Below are 15,840 nucleotides of genomic sequence, written 5' to 3'. Positions count from 1 at the left end.
AATTTTTTTTTTCAACCTTTATTTATTTTTGGGACAGAGAGAGACAGAGCATGAACGGGCGAGGGGCAGAGAGAGAGGGAGACACAAAATCGGAAACAGGCTCCAGGCTCTGAGCCATCAGCCCAGAGCCCAACGCGGGGCTCGAACTCCCGGACTGCGAGATCGTGACCTGGCTGAAGTCGGACGCTTAACCGACTGCGCCACCCAGGCGCCCCGACATTTTTCCTTTTTAAAATTTACGGATGTACCTTAGTCCTGCCTTAAGACCCCTATACACTGGAGTTTTAGAAACACACAGAGGGTTCACATCCCAGTTGTTTAAAATGAAATCAACTGACCTCTGAGACCATGAAGCTGCTCATAGCCCTGTAAAGTTAGAAAAGCTTTTTGCTCATTCCGTTGAGAAGAGGTTGCATATGTTGATGGGTGATGAATGGTTGTCTTAAAAGTAACCTGATGATCAGTATGGAGACTCTCTGTGTAGGACCCATCACCTGACCGGGCCAGATGCACGAACAGTGTCCACACCATCTGTTCTACTTCATCCTCCAGGGATCCCACAGCATCATGTCAGGGCCTTCTCTTTCCACAGAGGACTTATGGGGGTAAGGATCTAGGGATTCAGGAGGGAAAAATTATACAGAACCACAGAATTTAGAGTTGAGGAAAGTCACCCATCAAATAAGCCCCAAGCTCTGTGTTGAGGTTTATTATTTATCACATTGCCTAGGGTAAGCAATAACTTCCCAGTAACAGGTAATCAAAACAACTACCTTCAGAAGCCCATTGATGGTTTAGTAAATAGGTCTGATCTTGAAACAGAACAAAAAACTCTTAAATGTTATGCTTTCACTTTGGCAGAGGTCTGCAGATCTAATTAATTTTTCACACAGTGTGATGATGTCTTTGAAAGAAGAGAATAGCAATCTTCCAGGTTTTGTATAATTGGCCTATTACTGCATTTATGTAAACCTACTCCTAGACCTGGCCACTCGGTTCAGGACCCCTGACCTGACATCCATCACTCAGTACACACTACTATACAACCAGTCTTTTTCTTTTTTTTTTCCAAAAATTTTTTAAAATTCTAGTTAGTTAAGAGTGAAATATTGGTTTCAGGAGTAGAATTCAGTGGTTCATCACTTAGATACAACACCCCGTGCTCATCATAACAAGTGTTCTCCTAGATGGGTGTCATCACCCATCTAGCTCATCTCCCACCCTGCCGCCCTCCATCAACCCTCAGTTTGTTTAATGTTCATCTGCTTTGTTTCCTAAATTCCACATGAGTGAATATGGTGTTTATCTTTTTCGGACTGATTTCGTTTAGCATCATACTCTAGTTCCACCCATGTCATTGCAAATGGCAAGATTTCATTCTTTTTGATGGCTGAGTAATATTCCATTGTGTGTGTATATGTGTGTGTGTGTGTGTGTGTGTGTGTGTGTGTGTGTATACACGTGTGTGTTTGTGTGTGCATGTGTTCTTCATCCATCAGTCAGTGGACGCATGAGTTCTGTCCATAGTTTGGCTATTGGTAGCACTGCTGTAAACATCGGGGTGCATGTGCCCCTTCGAACCTGTATTTTTGTATCCTTGTGGGAAATACCTAATAGTGCAGTTGGTGAATCAAAGTTCTATTTTGTAATTTCAGAGGAACTGCTATACTGTTTTCCTGAGTGGCTGCACCAGTTTGCATTCCCACCAACCGTGCAAGAGGGTTCCCTTTTCTCTGCATCTTAGCAACACTTGTTTTTTGTATTGTTAAGTTTAACCATTCTGACAGGCATGAGGTGGTACCTTATTGTGGTTTTGATTTGCAGTTCCCTGATGATGAGTGATGTGGAGTATCTTTTCATGTATGCCCAGTCTTCTTTTTTTTTTTTTTTAATTTTTTTTTCAATGTTTATTTATTTTTGGGACAGAGAGAGACAGAGCATGAACAGGGGAGGGGCAGAGAGAGAGGGAGACACAGAATCGGAAACAGGCTCCAGGCTCCGAGCCGTCAGCCCAGAGCCCGACGCGGGGCTCGAACCCACGGACCGTGAGATCGTGACCTGGCTGAAGTCGGACGCTTAACCGACTGCGCCACCCAGGCACCCCTGCCCAGTCTTCTTAAACATGACTGAACACACAGAGTCCGCCCTGGTCCACTTGCTTCTCTTCATACCCCCACCCCCCAAAATGTACATGGTTCATGATTCCCTACCACTCAGAATAGCAGCCAGGAAAACACGAGCAGACAGATGCCTTAAGAGAAAGAAGCAAAGTGGGTAGGGGTGGGACAGAAGGAGCTGGCAGGCATAAGAAATAGAAGTAAATGAAGAAATGATTGAAGGGTCACAGGTATGTGTTATTTCCCATCTTTAACATATTTTTTAAACCTGAAAGTTGCTTTTACACATGTCCTGATAAAATTGGGAGAGGAGCTCACCTTTAAGACTACATACTAAACTACTAAATATGGCACAAAACCCTGTTTGTAGCAGTTACCTTTGGGGAAGAGGATGGAAGCGAGGGAGTGGATGAGTGGTGATAGGGACTGTGATGTTTTAAACTGGTTTTTGGGGGGTCCTCTCCTCTCTCCTCCCCTCCCTCTCATAAACATAAAAAAAATAGTAAACTCTGGTTTTGTATTGACTGAGGTTATTTTTGTATGAGAATGGATCAGTGTGTGGAATATGGAATTAAGGAATTAATACAACTGGAATTAAGGATGGGAAAATTTGAGTCCCAGTCCTGTCCAAAGGTACCTGGGTGAGAAGTCTCTAGTGTCTGGCCATTGTGATCGCATCATCATTTTAACCACAATCTGACCATCTGTTCTCCAGATTGAGGGCAGCGACTGTGAATGCAACCCTACTGGGAAGAACTTTCCTGAAAACCAAATTCTGATCAAGCGAATGATGATCAAGTGTGCCGATGTCGCCAACCCATGCCGCCCCCTGGACCTGTGCATTGAATGGGCTGGGAGGATCTCTGAGGAGTATTTTGCACAGGTATACTGCCTCTCTAGGGAAGCTCCACTTCTCTTCTAGAAACGGCTTCTGGTTCCCTCAGGAGTCATGAATGTGGCTGGTCAGTAACCAAAGTTACTCTAGAGGAAAAGGGTAAACTGAGCCTTTGGAAGTACCTTTTCATCATCAAACTGTTAGATCCTGAACTCCCTCCAAATCTGAGCTATCATCCATTTGCGCACTAGGTTATTCTCACCATGGAGCATGTGAGGACACAGATAGGAAGAAGACACACTCCTGCACAGGTGCAGCTCAGCATATAGTAGGGGAGCTGTGTAGACATAGATAGGTCCACACATTGCTACAAAAAAGGAAATAGCTCAAAAGGAGGTATGTTAAGGGCTATCAGAGTTAAGAAAGCTTGTTTTCTAGATTTAAAAAAAAAAAGCCCTGGGGAAATGGTAATAGAGTTGTGCTTTTGTTTTTCTTTTGAAAAATAATTATGGAAATAGGAAAGGACTTTCTGGGAGAGGAAAAATGTACAAAATTATGAAGAAAAATAGAATTTTTATTTAACAAGTGCAGCAATATGTAGTTCACTTAGCCAGTGTGAAAAGGAGTTAAAGGGAAAAAATCGAGAAATTAGTAGACCACAAGATGCCATTCTAAATACAAGCCTACTTCCAGAGAAAAGGCCCTAAGAATTGAGGTGTGTATGTGTCACAGAAACAAACAGCTACAAGTAAGGTATTTTGGGGGGACCTATATGGCTAGGCTCTACCACTAAGGCAGGATAAAGAATAGCTGGAAATGTCTAGAAGGGCTGCCAGAGGGAATGACTAGCCAAGTATCCAGTAAGTTAACTGCAGCTTTCAAGGCTGGGAAGAGCCCCTGAATTGAAGAAAAGTAGGACAGGCAGTTCGGCTCGCCAGAACCAAGGGGTTAAAAATCCCAAATTACTCCTTAAGCAACAGTGGATATTTTAAGGATACCTCATCAATTCATCTGAAATGAGCAAGCTGAGCCCAAAGCTGGCAGGAGGCCATTAATGGGCTTCCCAGGATCCAGAGAAGACTTGAAATCCTACTCCTAATACTCTCGTAAGTATGTGATTAGGGAATGGGAAAGAAGCACTTTTAAGTTCTTTAATAGAAGCTCCCCGTTTAAGGGTCCTTTTCCCAAAAAGGAATGTACTCACGTTCACAAGCATCGTGACCTAAAAATCAGAAGTTACAAACGAGGCCTCCGATCATGTGGCCTCTGGTTCAACACACCATCAGGAAATGTGGATGTTAATATTCAGCTTAGTACATAATGGCCTTCACACACACACACATTACACACTCTAATGTGCAAATTATTCAGATTTACATACTTCCTGAGAGAGCTGCATGACCAATACCCAAATGTGAACAATCATAGTTTGTCATCCTTTCAAGTGAAAATTGTATTCCATGAAAGAAAAAAAAAGAGAAAAGGCTAGGTCACCTCAATAAATGCGTTTCCTCAAGACAACCATTATAGTTTGGTATGCAGTAAAAGGACTTTATGTGAACTTTCCATTTTGTCAAAACATAGAATTTTCAAAGGATACATACTCAAAGGTTAAACTTTAATAAGATTAGTAATTCTTACTGCTTCAGTGAGGATATTCCTAAGTAAAATTGGGGTTTTAAACCTCAGGCATGTAGCAGTGAATAATAAAATGATTATTGGTACAGTTTAGTGACAGTTGCCGGATTCATGCCAAGGCACAAGAAGTTTTACCCACTGTACTCTCACTGTAAATGTCAGGATTATTAGTGTTAATACTACTGGTACTACTTAGGAAATCGATCTCAGGAAAGGAGTTAAGAACTCGGAGATTGATGCTTCAGGAGGGGCTGTGGTATGGTACAAGAGACTTCGGACTCACAAGACCTGAATTCAGTCACCACAGTTCATCGGGTGGTTGATTTCTATAGGCCTCAGGAGCTTGCTGAGCCTCCTTCTTCATAGATACAATTGGATGATGACCCCTTCCCAGAGTTGTTCTGAGAAACTAAATGCTACCGTGACAGCTCCTCATGTGCCTCAGCCCTGTCTGTGTTCTTATGTCTTGCAGACTGATGAAGAGAAGAGACAGGGGCTCCCTGTGGTGATGCCAGTGTTTGACCGGAATACATGTAGCATCCCCAAATCCCAAATCTCTTTCATTGACTACTTCATAACAGACATGTTTGATGCTTGGGATGGTAAGAGAGTTGGTGTTTTGTCACCTCAACAGAATATCTTGTTCTGCTTTATGATGATAACCCCTAAGGACATAGGCTGGGCCTACAGGTGTATGTGAAATGTTGTTTGTTTGTTTTTTTTTTTTAAGTTAGCTATGGTGGCGTGCATGTCCACTTTCTGCATTGCCAGCACCTTGCAGAGAACCTCTGAGTACAGAAGACTCCATGGACGTTTGATAACTGGATCTACAAGTCTTCACTTCTTCAAAGCTTAGGGTTTCAAAGCTTATAGCAGTTTTTCCTATCATTGGAGGAAACTCTAGAAAGAATACCCAAAGAATCTGATTCAGAGTAGACTTAATACATTTTGTAATGTTGCTGATAAATGGCTCTTCCACTTTTAACTAAGAGGACCTGTTTGTATTTCAGAAACTAGTGTTTAACGATCTACCCTTCTCATGCTTGTATGTTCATGTGTAGTATAAGGCCTGACCTAGGGTACCTCTCTTCCTATATTGAGCCTCCATATGTCTCACAGAGCACCGGCCTTCTAAATGTTCCTGGCATCTAACCTGTGATTCTTTGATGTCCTTGCAGCCTTTGCCCATCTGCCAGCCCTGATGCAACATTTGGCTGATAACTACAAACACTGGAAGACATTAGATGACCTAAAGTGCAAAAGTCTGAGGCTTCCATCTGACAGCTAAATCCGAGAGAGAAGGGGACCTCTTGATCTGCAACGGGCACTGTGAATCACAGTAGTGTAAATAAGAGGCTTTCCTTTATACTGAAAAGACAGGTGTAGGTTAAGGGGTTAGTGTTTAATTTTTGACTTTGAATCATTCAAGTCCCAAATTGCATTTTTAGAAAGTTACGTTCCATTAAGAAAAATATTTTTTCTTTTGAACACTTAGTGATAGTGTCCTCATCAAACTATGGAGCTCATTTACTCTAGCAGGATACAAGCAGCAAAAACTTGGTGCCTGTGAGCCCATCTCTGTGGATGACACAGCTTAGCTAGTGTTCAGCTCATCTCTTACCATAAAAGTCAACATTGCTGTTTAGCTTGACTATTTTCCTCAAGAGCACCAGTCTGAAAGATTCATAAAAACCCCTAAGGAAAAAAACTATTTATAAAATGAGCAAAACAACTAGGACCAAATTATTGATAAACTAGTTTCACAGCCTCTGTGGCTAAGCAGTTCTTTTGATCAAGGGGGTGACACCCTAGGTAGACCACAGCCTGGGCCTGGTGAGTGCCTTCTGAAGACTGGTAGAAGCAGCCTGTGTAGCCTTCTTTCCTCTAAAAGCAATTCACCTTAACAGTGAGCCATTCACGGTAGGGAAGGGACTGACACCTTGTTTGGGGGGAATCCACGCACTTCCCTTGTTTCTGGTTTACAGAGGCAGTCACAAGGCCGTATAGTGAGTATTATATAAAAGCCATTAAACCTGAATGCCCTTGGATAAGATTTTTTAAAAAAGAAAATTTATATACATTCACAGTTTAAAATTTTTATTAAAGCAATCTGAATTTCCTGGGTATAAGTCCATGGAGTATGTTACGCAGTGTACCATCTATACATAATGTATTTGGGGAGGGATGGGGAAGTTTCAGGGTTCAGATGTTTTTAATCTGTATTTGAGACCTTGCCATTTTGCTTTAATGATGTAAAACAGAAAAGACTGCAAGGTGTGTAAATATATCAGAAAACAGACGTAAGGGGAAGCAGTAAATACTATTTTAAGCTATTAATTGTATGCTAAAAGCTTCTAAAGCACAAGTGCATATTTTTATACAGCTCTTTTGAAAACTTTCTGTGATCTCCATAAAGTCAGACTTGAGATTTTCCTTTCTCTTTTACCGGCCACCTGTTCTCTATGTGTTGTAAATATTAGAAACTCCGTAAACAAAATAGCTTCATTTTCTTTTCAAATCCTCTGTACTCCATGCTGCATTTTTCAGAGGTATAAACAGAGACTGAATTGGAATGCAGAACACTGGAAACTAGGAAATGGGAAGAAAAAAAATGACATCACTACATAATGTGCCAATGTTTTTTTCTATGTTTTGTACCAAAAAAATGAAAACCTATATGATAATTCCATGCACAGAAATGTATCTAAATTATTTTTGTTAGATGATAAGCGAATGTGCTTGGTCAGGACAGCAGCCTGCTTTGTGTTGTGATGCTGCATTATGTAAATGTGATGAAAATGTTTTTGTGAAGTACTTGTAACTAAATTCCTACAGCCATTTTTCATTCCCAACAGCTGTTTTTATTTCATCTCTTTGGCCTAAACTTTTCATTATTTCAGAATTTCGCTTTAGTGTCCTTTATTTCATGAATCACAAACTTTATTTTCAGACACATTAAGTTTAGGATGTCAAAATCCCACTGTAATTTGCCGAGGTTTCAGAAGCTTGCTTGAGGCAAGGACAATATTTTCCTCACCATGTTGCTTTCACTTCCATTTGGTAAGTAACATTTATCAGATGTCTGACATGTTCTATATGAATGTTACAGCTTACTCCTTATAATGTTAAATTAATTTCATAAGAACTCAAATGTTAAATCCTCGAAGACTGCCAGGTACTAAAGCTTTAACACAGCTATGTCCTTTATCAGTGTCATCTATTGTGGAGTAATCTTCTGAATTGCTAACTCAATATTGCATTCCTCTATACAGTCAATTTATTAGAAATATAGTCTTTCAGAAGCTATACTTTATACTTAGTTGTTTACCAAAACATTCTGCATTAAGGGGAGCCACATTAATTTAGAAAAATTCTAATCTAATACAGGTAGAAGACCCTTAGTACCATGAAGGTCATTCTTTATTTCCAATTTCACTTTATAAAATTGGCTTGCTGTCTAAGCAACTCAGGGCTGGTTAGTCTTGGGGGCAAAGAACCAGCCTCAAGCTGAGAAAGGAATAATACAGTGCCTCAGAAATCTAAGCTCTTGATTGTATTATGTGAATACAGCCAGAGGATGCGGCCATAAGGGCCTGCAACTTGTTGCAAGTTCAACTTTTTAGCAGCAGTCCAGTCTGGGCTGTTACTACAATCTCCCATCTTTGTGAGTTGGAGCTTTCACCTATGGTTTCCATCACTCCGCAGGAATAGATTACTACCTGAAAATGCTACCCCAAAACATATTAGGAAATAAAGCAGTTAAAAATCTATGAATTCCTTGTATAAGTCATTGAAGAGGTCTTACACAACTCAAGACCTCATGTAGAATTTCCAAAGAAAAAGCTAGCTAGTAATGGAAGAAAGTCCATCTATAGAGGAAAATTTAAAAGCTTGAAAATTAACTAAAGTGAGAAACAATATGATGCACTAAGACTAGAAGGCATGTCTGCCTGGTTTAGGGATACTACTCAAGCTCTAACGTTAGGATGAAAACTTAGAAAGCTGGCAGAGAGATTTTAATAGATTTCGCCATAAAGCTATCTTCATTGTGAATTAAAAATAATAGTATCGCTTGCCTTGACTCATTCCTAATACTAGGGCACTGGTGTGGCACAGATGACTTTAGGTCTTTGCATCTGTGGATGGTTGGGGAAACAACAGTTTATACAGATTCCATTTAGGCTGTATGGGCTGAACACATGAGTCAGCAGAAAGGGGAAGGGTCACCCACTTTTCTTTTTAAATTTTTATTCTTTAGTACCCAAAGGGAGGAAAGTATTCTGTTTTAAGGTTGCTGGGGTGAGGAAGATGATTAAATCTGAGTGGTCACTGCAAGTAACTACACAAATGAAGTCATTCTCAAGTATTTCCTATCTGAAGCAATGGTAAGACAAATCAAGCACTTTGGGCTCACCGTCTCTGACCTGCGACAGAAGTCTTTAGTGACCTAGCTGTCATCCCTGGCCTCTATGAGGGGCAGGTGCTGGTCTAGTACCAATCTAGCTAACAGTTATTTGGCTGGGGGCAGGGGGGGAATATACCCTTATAAGATTCCTATTGATCTGAGTTTAGAGGAATTGTAGTAAACTAAAACAAAAAATGATTGATTTGGCACCACCAACAAAAAAAAGTACATGTACCTTTTAAAAAAATTAATTTTTGGTGGTAATAATGTAGAGGCAACAAAAGTATGCTAAATAAAGGGAGTGAGAGGTCCGAGGACTTTTCTTTGTTAAACATAAGCTCATACAATTTCTGGTATAGAATTTTCTTTAAGCCTAATTAAAGAATTTTCTATACAGATGCCATGTATAATTTAGTTCTGTATCAACCAATATTTGTGCTCTGATCTGAGTACTTTTGAAAATTCACTGCTAAAATTAGACCCATTTCTTAAGTTAAATACCTGAGAAGCAAGTTGCTGCTGGTTTGCAGGCCCACCAAAAAAAAAAAAAAAAAAAAAATTCAACCAGAATTCTATGGAGTAACAAGAAAAAGTAATACATTACAAGGGGCACTTGGCTGGCTTAGTCATTACAGCATATGACTCTTGACCCCAGGGTTTTGAGTTCAAGCCCCACACTGGGTGTGGAGATTACTAAAAATAAATAATACAATACAAATTTGAGTATTACCCTATATTTGATGTTCAAGGTTCATGCACAAGTATTCCAAATTCCTTCAACTACACAGCAAGATGTAAGTCACCATTCTCCTCCAGTTTTTGAAATAATTTTAAACTGCGCAATCCAGATTCTCTTTCTCCATTTTTCCACAAAATAATGAGATGATCAGCAGAACAAGTCACTAGTCCATGATCTTCAAAGTACAGAAACATCTGTAAGGACATTTAAAGCTACTGATTATAGGAAATTTAAAGAGAAGAGGCAAGGCTAATTATACACTAACATGGCTTGTAAAATATGTACCTTGGAGACTTCTTTGGTTTTGAATATAAAACTCCTTATCACTTTTCATGAGAAATTAATGGTCTATTTATATGACTAATATCCTGTATTTTAATCAGAACTGTAACAGCTATTTTTTTGTGTGTGTGAAATACATGAATTCCCATTGAATCTTCTCAATTTTACCATAATCTAATTCTTCAGGTATTGGTTTTATATCAGAAGTCCTGCCAGAATTGCTTCATTTATTGTACGCACTAATAGCTACCAGTAAAATGTCTGAATTCCAAATTCTGTACGATAAACACTGGCTTCAGCTCTCTAATCAGTCAGTAAGCATTTACTTAGGGAACCCAGCATAATAGATGGCACTACCATGAAAAAGGTGCTAGTTCAGTTGTTAAAACAAAGACTATATAATCAGGTCCTAAAAAATGTAGTTCACACTATGATTTGCCACAGAAAAAGGGAACATAGATCAGTAACCACTGAAAATGTCAACGGTTCAAAAACAAAATTTCCCAAATAAAGGGAAGGTCATGCATAGTGAAAGGCTGGGAGCTAAGAATAAAAAATACGGAGTGTTGGTGAGAAGGCAGCATGAACACCGATGAAGAACAGAGCTCCTCAAAGGCAAGACTGAAATAAAGGATAGAAATACAATATTAAAGTACAAGAGGATGAGAGTTCTCTCTGAAATAACACAGTTTTGAAGATAGCACGATAAGGCCTCAGCTGATGGGATATAAGAGGGGCAATTATGGAAGCAAATACTACAGGAGATGGAAGAGAAAGAATTTAGATGGCTAGAGAGTAAGGATAAAAATATAAAAGGAATGAGGAAATTGAGGTAACAAAAGAGGAAATGTCCGCGACACTTAAAAAAAATACTTCAGGGTCAACACTTGACGGCAAATATGCCACTTTGAATGTTTCCCCCACCATTTAAAAACCTTTAATGGGTACCTATTTTAAAAATTAAGTCCAAATTCTTCAGCCTTACATACAAGGACATTCATAATCTGACCCAAAACTACTTTCTCAGGCTTAATCTACTGGCGTCTATTCACGGGAAACCACTGCTCCAGCCTAGCCAGTCTGCTCTTTGCCAGCAAGGAGATCCTATCTTTGCACTTGTGTCTACCACATTACATCCTTACTCCCCAACTACACTATAACCACCTAAGCAAAGTTAAAAAGCAGGACAAAATGAAAACAATTGGGCTACCTGTTAGAGGAAAGCAAAGATAAACAAGACAGGATACCCAACATCAGGAAACTTACTGTCATAAGGCTATCTATGTTAACCCTCCCTAACCTTCAAGGTACAGGTCAAGTCCATTTTCTATCTTCCACTAACCATCTTCTCCTAATTCCGGAGTACTCACTGGGTACAATCATCTGGGTCTATCCTAAACAGCTTAGGTTAACAGCTTACTAGATCTAGAGCCTTCCTGTCTACTCAAGTATGAGTCCCAAGAGGGTAAGGATTATGTTTTAGGTTTCTTTGTAAACTCCAGTGTCTAGTACACTGCCCTAAAATAGAAGAAATGAATGCTAGGCATAAATGCACTTCCACACGGAAAGTAATTCGTTCCTCCCTGGCAATGAGGGAAAAACAATTCAAGAAATTCAATCCTTAAGGCTCTGCTTATACTGTTATCAGTTCCAATCATCTATCTCAATTGATCTTATTCCTTTCATTATAGGCAACAGTGTATATAGTAAAATACTAATGTATTTGGATTTCCCCAAGTTTGAACATTTTCGTATATGCATAACGCTAACCAAGCCCTGTGTTTTATGCAGCTAACAATATATCCTTCAAAAGGAGGTAAAAACAGGGCTCTGTTCTTGAATTTGATTAAGACCCCCTGAATTCAATTCTGGAAGACTTTAACTCTACATATAACCCCAACTGTCCACGCACCCTCTACTACTGTTAAACATATGTATTCCACGTTATTCACCTTGTCCCATTGTTGGCTGTCTCCATCTCACAAATAATGGTGATTAAGCCCATATTTAGAAGTAAAACATTCCTTGCTTACTCACATGGTATCTCTGTAAAGGGAGATCTTAATTGCATGTACTATAACCTATCCATGTTTAGATTCAGAAAAAAACGATACCAACTGAGTGAAGAGCAGCGAGATGCCAAAGTGGGAATTCCCTAAACCTTTATATGCCTATTAAAAATCATACCTCCACAGATGAGGAGTGTCCAATCAAATCTCCAATAAGCTCCAATGAACACGGAGGGGCATTTTCCTGTTGCTTTTTAACAGGTTGGCTGGCTTGTTTGTTTACTCTTCCAAATCCCCACATGTTAAAAAAACCTAGAAAAGTAATCATTTCAGTCATTCCCAAAATTACTATGCTCTCTACTCAGAATAAAAGATCAGAAAAACAGAAAAGTTAAATGTAAATATGTTACTTCCTTTCATCTTAACTACAAGGTTTGTTGCTCATCTCTTTTATTGCCCCTCCTCACCCACTGGTGAAGGTCCATTCACATGACAAAATGCACTGGGAATAAAAGAGACCAGCAAAAGGCCTGAATGCCAGTGTCAAAAAAAACAAAACAAAACAAAACAAAAACCATACAACTCAGATCAACAAAGGGTAGATGAAAAGCAACATATATGTCCAAATACAATACCCTATGACTTCAGATGACCAGAAGAAACTCCAGAGGTACTAGCATCAGATTTCCTATGCAAAGGATGCTAATGAACCAGGATTTTGTTTTTCAAACCCAATACCTGCAGGTCAAGAGCTCAGGAGATTATGATATAAACACAAAAGTGTATTTTTCCATAAATTGAGTTCGACGTTAATGCTTCCAGGCTGAAAGAACACTTTAATGTGATAACTGATGGTACAAATCCCATTTGTGTATCAAGCATTATGATAGACAATATAAAATGATTGAATACTTCATTTTGTTCAGATTACCAGAAAGTAAGAGTTTCCCCTTAAAACAGTAAAATACTAGTTGACTTGAATTGAAATAAACAGGCAGTTCTACATTAAAGCAACATTAAGATGTGAATTTGAGATCCCAATTAGCATATGCTTCATGTAAACATGCCTATTTGGAGCACTGTATATTATTCCTGTGGTTGCACTTAACTGCCTTTCTTCTGTTTTTCATAGGAGAAAAGACACACCTGTTGGTACAGGTTCAGCTGCAAGCTGCTGTTTTTCTCTTAACTCCCAAATGCGTACACTGCCATCTTCCGAGCATGAGATTAACTGCCTGTCAGAAAAAAAAAAATAACTGACAAAAAGCAAGTGCACAACAAGGGCCTATGCTAAATTTGCAGTGAAAGAAATCAGCGCCCTCAACTGCTTCTCTTCAGCTCTTGGCAGGAGTTGATAAAAATCACTATTTAACATGGCTTTACAATGCAAAGTAAAAGCACTCCTCAGGAAGGGCACATGTTATATTGTCCCACTGGCTTAAATGTGATAAACGTATCATCCCGTTTTTAAAAATGTGGGGCGCCTGGGTGACTCAGTCGGTTGAGCGTCTGACTTCAGCTCAGGTCATGATTATCACAGCTTGTGAGTTCGAGCCCCACATCAGACCTTGTGCTGACAGTTCAGAGCCTGGAACCTGATTCTGTGTCTCCTCCTCTCTCTATGCCCCTCCCCTGCTTGTGCTCTGCCTCTGTCTCTCAAAAATAAATAAATGTAAAAAAAAATTTTTTTAATGTATTCAGGAAAATTATGAATTAATTACACTTTCTCAATATCCTGAACAGTCCCCTTCCCTCCTCTCACTGTATCTCTTCTCAGGGTGGCTCTCACTCTAAAAGTATCCTGCAGAGAAAATAGTATTCCCCTCCTACAATTTCCTCCCTAGAAACTCAGAAGCCAAATTTACCCTTAGAGGAAAGAAAGCCCTTGCTTAGTAGCCCCACATAACAAGGAGATGACCATTTCTTTCTGGCCATCAACAACTGCAACAATAAGGTGGGTTTGTGGAAAATACAAGAAGAAAAATAAGCACATAGTGCCCAAAGTCTACTTCTTATACATTTTATAACACATTACCACAAACTCTTTTGTTAGAGACAGCCATGGGTATTCTCCATTTCTAAAAGAATCTAACAGGTCAAACCATGGAGCCAAATAACTTTGCCACTTCAGAAATTACCATGGTCGATCTGGGAAATGGGAATCTATTTCATTTGTTGTAGAATGGATGGGACGACGGGAAGAAAGAGGAGACACAGGATCTGAAGCAGGTTCCAGGCTCCGAGCCGCCAGCATAGAGCCCGACACCGGGCTCGAATTCACAAATCGCAAGATCACGACCTGAGCTGAAGTCAGACGCTCAACTGACTGAGCCACCGAGGCACCCCTGTAAATGACCTTTTTAAATAATACTAACATGATCTTTGTCAAAGTTAGGGTGGTATTTTTTCATTAAACTACAGCTGGCAGACTACAGCTCATGGGCTACTCTGGCCCACCTTCTAGTACCTGTTTGGAAGTTTGGCAACGTGCAGGACACTGGAGTCATGGGCAGTTTTCTGGCAAGCAATCACACGCTTCATTTGAAGGTTATACACATATAAACCCCTTCCAACGGCAGCAAATACATTCTGGTCAGGAGAAAAGTTCACAAATGGACATAAAATTAATCCTTACCACTACGTAGTACAACAGATTTCCAGTCCTGCTATGACATCAGAAGGCCACTATTACCTTCCATATTCAATAGGGAACTTCCAAAGAAGTTCTGTATGACAGCTAAAAAGAGGAACTCTGGCTGGCAGACTGGTGGTACAGTGGAAGCTGCTGAGGCACAACCTAGATTTTCATTCACCTAACACTATACCCTTAAGAATGCAAGAGACCTACAAATGCAAGGACACAAAACAGCCTGTGCTATAGTGGCACTATCATCTTAAGATCCTCCGAACAATTCACAAAAAACATTTTTTCCAAATGTATTATTAGAAAACAACTTTAATCTTTTGAAGGTACTTTTACCAATATTTTTCTTCTTATAGCCTAACAACATCTCATTTTCCAGAGAAACAAGTTAAAATTTTAGAAGATTAAAGCAACACACTAAGTTCAGACATGGAGCTGATACTAGAATCAAGGTCATGTTACTCCAGTCCCTTGCTCTTGACTCACACCACACTACCTAGCTTCTGAAATTATTTTGCACATCACTAGACTTTTGGTAGCACTTGCCTGGGCATCCTTTTCTTATGCAATAGGTACCCCAGTGAGGCAGATCTTTCAAAAATCCCTAAAGATCTAGCCTCCCTGTTTTTACCAAAAAAATTCTCTTGAGGAATTCTTCTCTTACATTGAGGCCTACAAACCCAACTCAGACTCACAGTATCTAGACCATAGCATGCCCTCAAGGCTTACCAGAGTTTAAATGTGGAAAGATCCCCTTGATCCTCTGGATCAGTACTCTGCACTTAGCAGCACAAAGTGAGGGCAAGTGTCAGGAGCATTAATGAAAACTGGTCAACGTGCTAAAATCTAGAGCCCTATGGGTAACAATTCAAATGCAAAGAAACCCCAAAAACTAGTTCTACAAATCAGGAAATCTGTGCAGTTTAAGTGACGTACCAAAGAGCACAAAGGAAATTATAAACACAGCTGGAGAATTAACTCTTGGGCAGCTATTACTCATCAGAGTCACTCTATCAATCACCTATAATCAATAATTAATGTCCCCTTATAGAAAAAACAAACCCCTATAAAAGAAGAAATACTAGGGAAAACAGTAATGCTTTATCAAGAATTTATAGCAATTAATAAACCTCAATCAAAATTTGTGAGAAGAAAAAATACAAAATGAAAA

General features: G+C 39.6%; 2 protein-coding genes across 11 annotated transcripts in view; one reads left to right on the top strand and one right to left on the bottom strand.

Moving 5' to 3' along the window:
* The window catches only part of PDE8B (phosphodiesterase 8B), a 270,623-nt gene extending 263,134 nt beyond the window's left edge, over nucleotides 1-7,489 (top strand). For 5 of the 6 annotated variants that reach the window (XM_040450253.1, XM_040450228.1, XM_040450221.1 and 2 more), the window contains exons 20-22: nucleotides 2,833-3,000; nucleotides 5,063-5,192; nucleotides 5,769-5,878. In XM_040450253.1, coding sequence (XP_040306187.1) covers nucleotides 2,833-3,000; nucleotides 5,063-5,192; nucleotides 5,769-5,878 — 408 coding nt within the window. Of the gene's footprint in view, nucleotides 1-2,832; nucleotides 3,001-5,062; nucleotides 5,193-5,768 lie in introns of all 6 variants that reach the window. The other variant, XM_040450213.1, reaches the window with a different exon arrangement.
* The window catches only part of WDR41 (WD repeat domain 41), a 190,987-nt gene continuing 181,817 nt past the window's right edge, over nucleotides 6,671-15,840 (bottom strand). For 4 of the 5 annotated variants that reach the window (XM_040450260.1, XM_040450263.1, XM_040450280.1 and 1 more), the window contains 4 exons: nucleotides 14,493-14,614; nucleotides 13,172-13,260; nucleotides 12,204-12,337; nucleotides 9,710-9,928 (listed from right to left, as the gene is read on the bottom strand). In XM_040450260.1, coding sequence (XP_040306194.1) covers nucleotides 9,776-9,928; nucleotides 12,204-12,337; nucleotides 13,172-13,260; nucleotides 14,493-14,614 — 498 coding nt within the window. In that variant the 3' untranslated portion in view covers nucleotides 9,710-9,775. Of the gene's footprint in view, nucleotides 7,180-9,709; nucleotides 9,929-12,203; nucleotides 12,338-13,171; nucleotides 13,261-14,492; nucleotides 14,615-15,840 lie in introns of those variants that run through there. The other variant, XR_005783104.1, reaches the window with a different exon arrangement.

Source organism: Herpailurus yagouaroundi, unplaced genomic scaffold (genome assembly GCF_014898765.1).
Source record: "Herpailurus yagouaroundi ecotype Mexico unplaced genomic scaffold, PumYag 29, whole genome shotgun sequence".
NCBI classification, from domain to species: Eukaryota; Metazoa; Chordata; class Mammalia; order Carnivora; family Felidae; genus Herpailurus; species Herpailurus yagouaroundi.
This window is presented reverse-complemented; position numbering and strand designations above follow the sequence as displayed.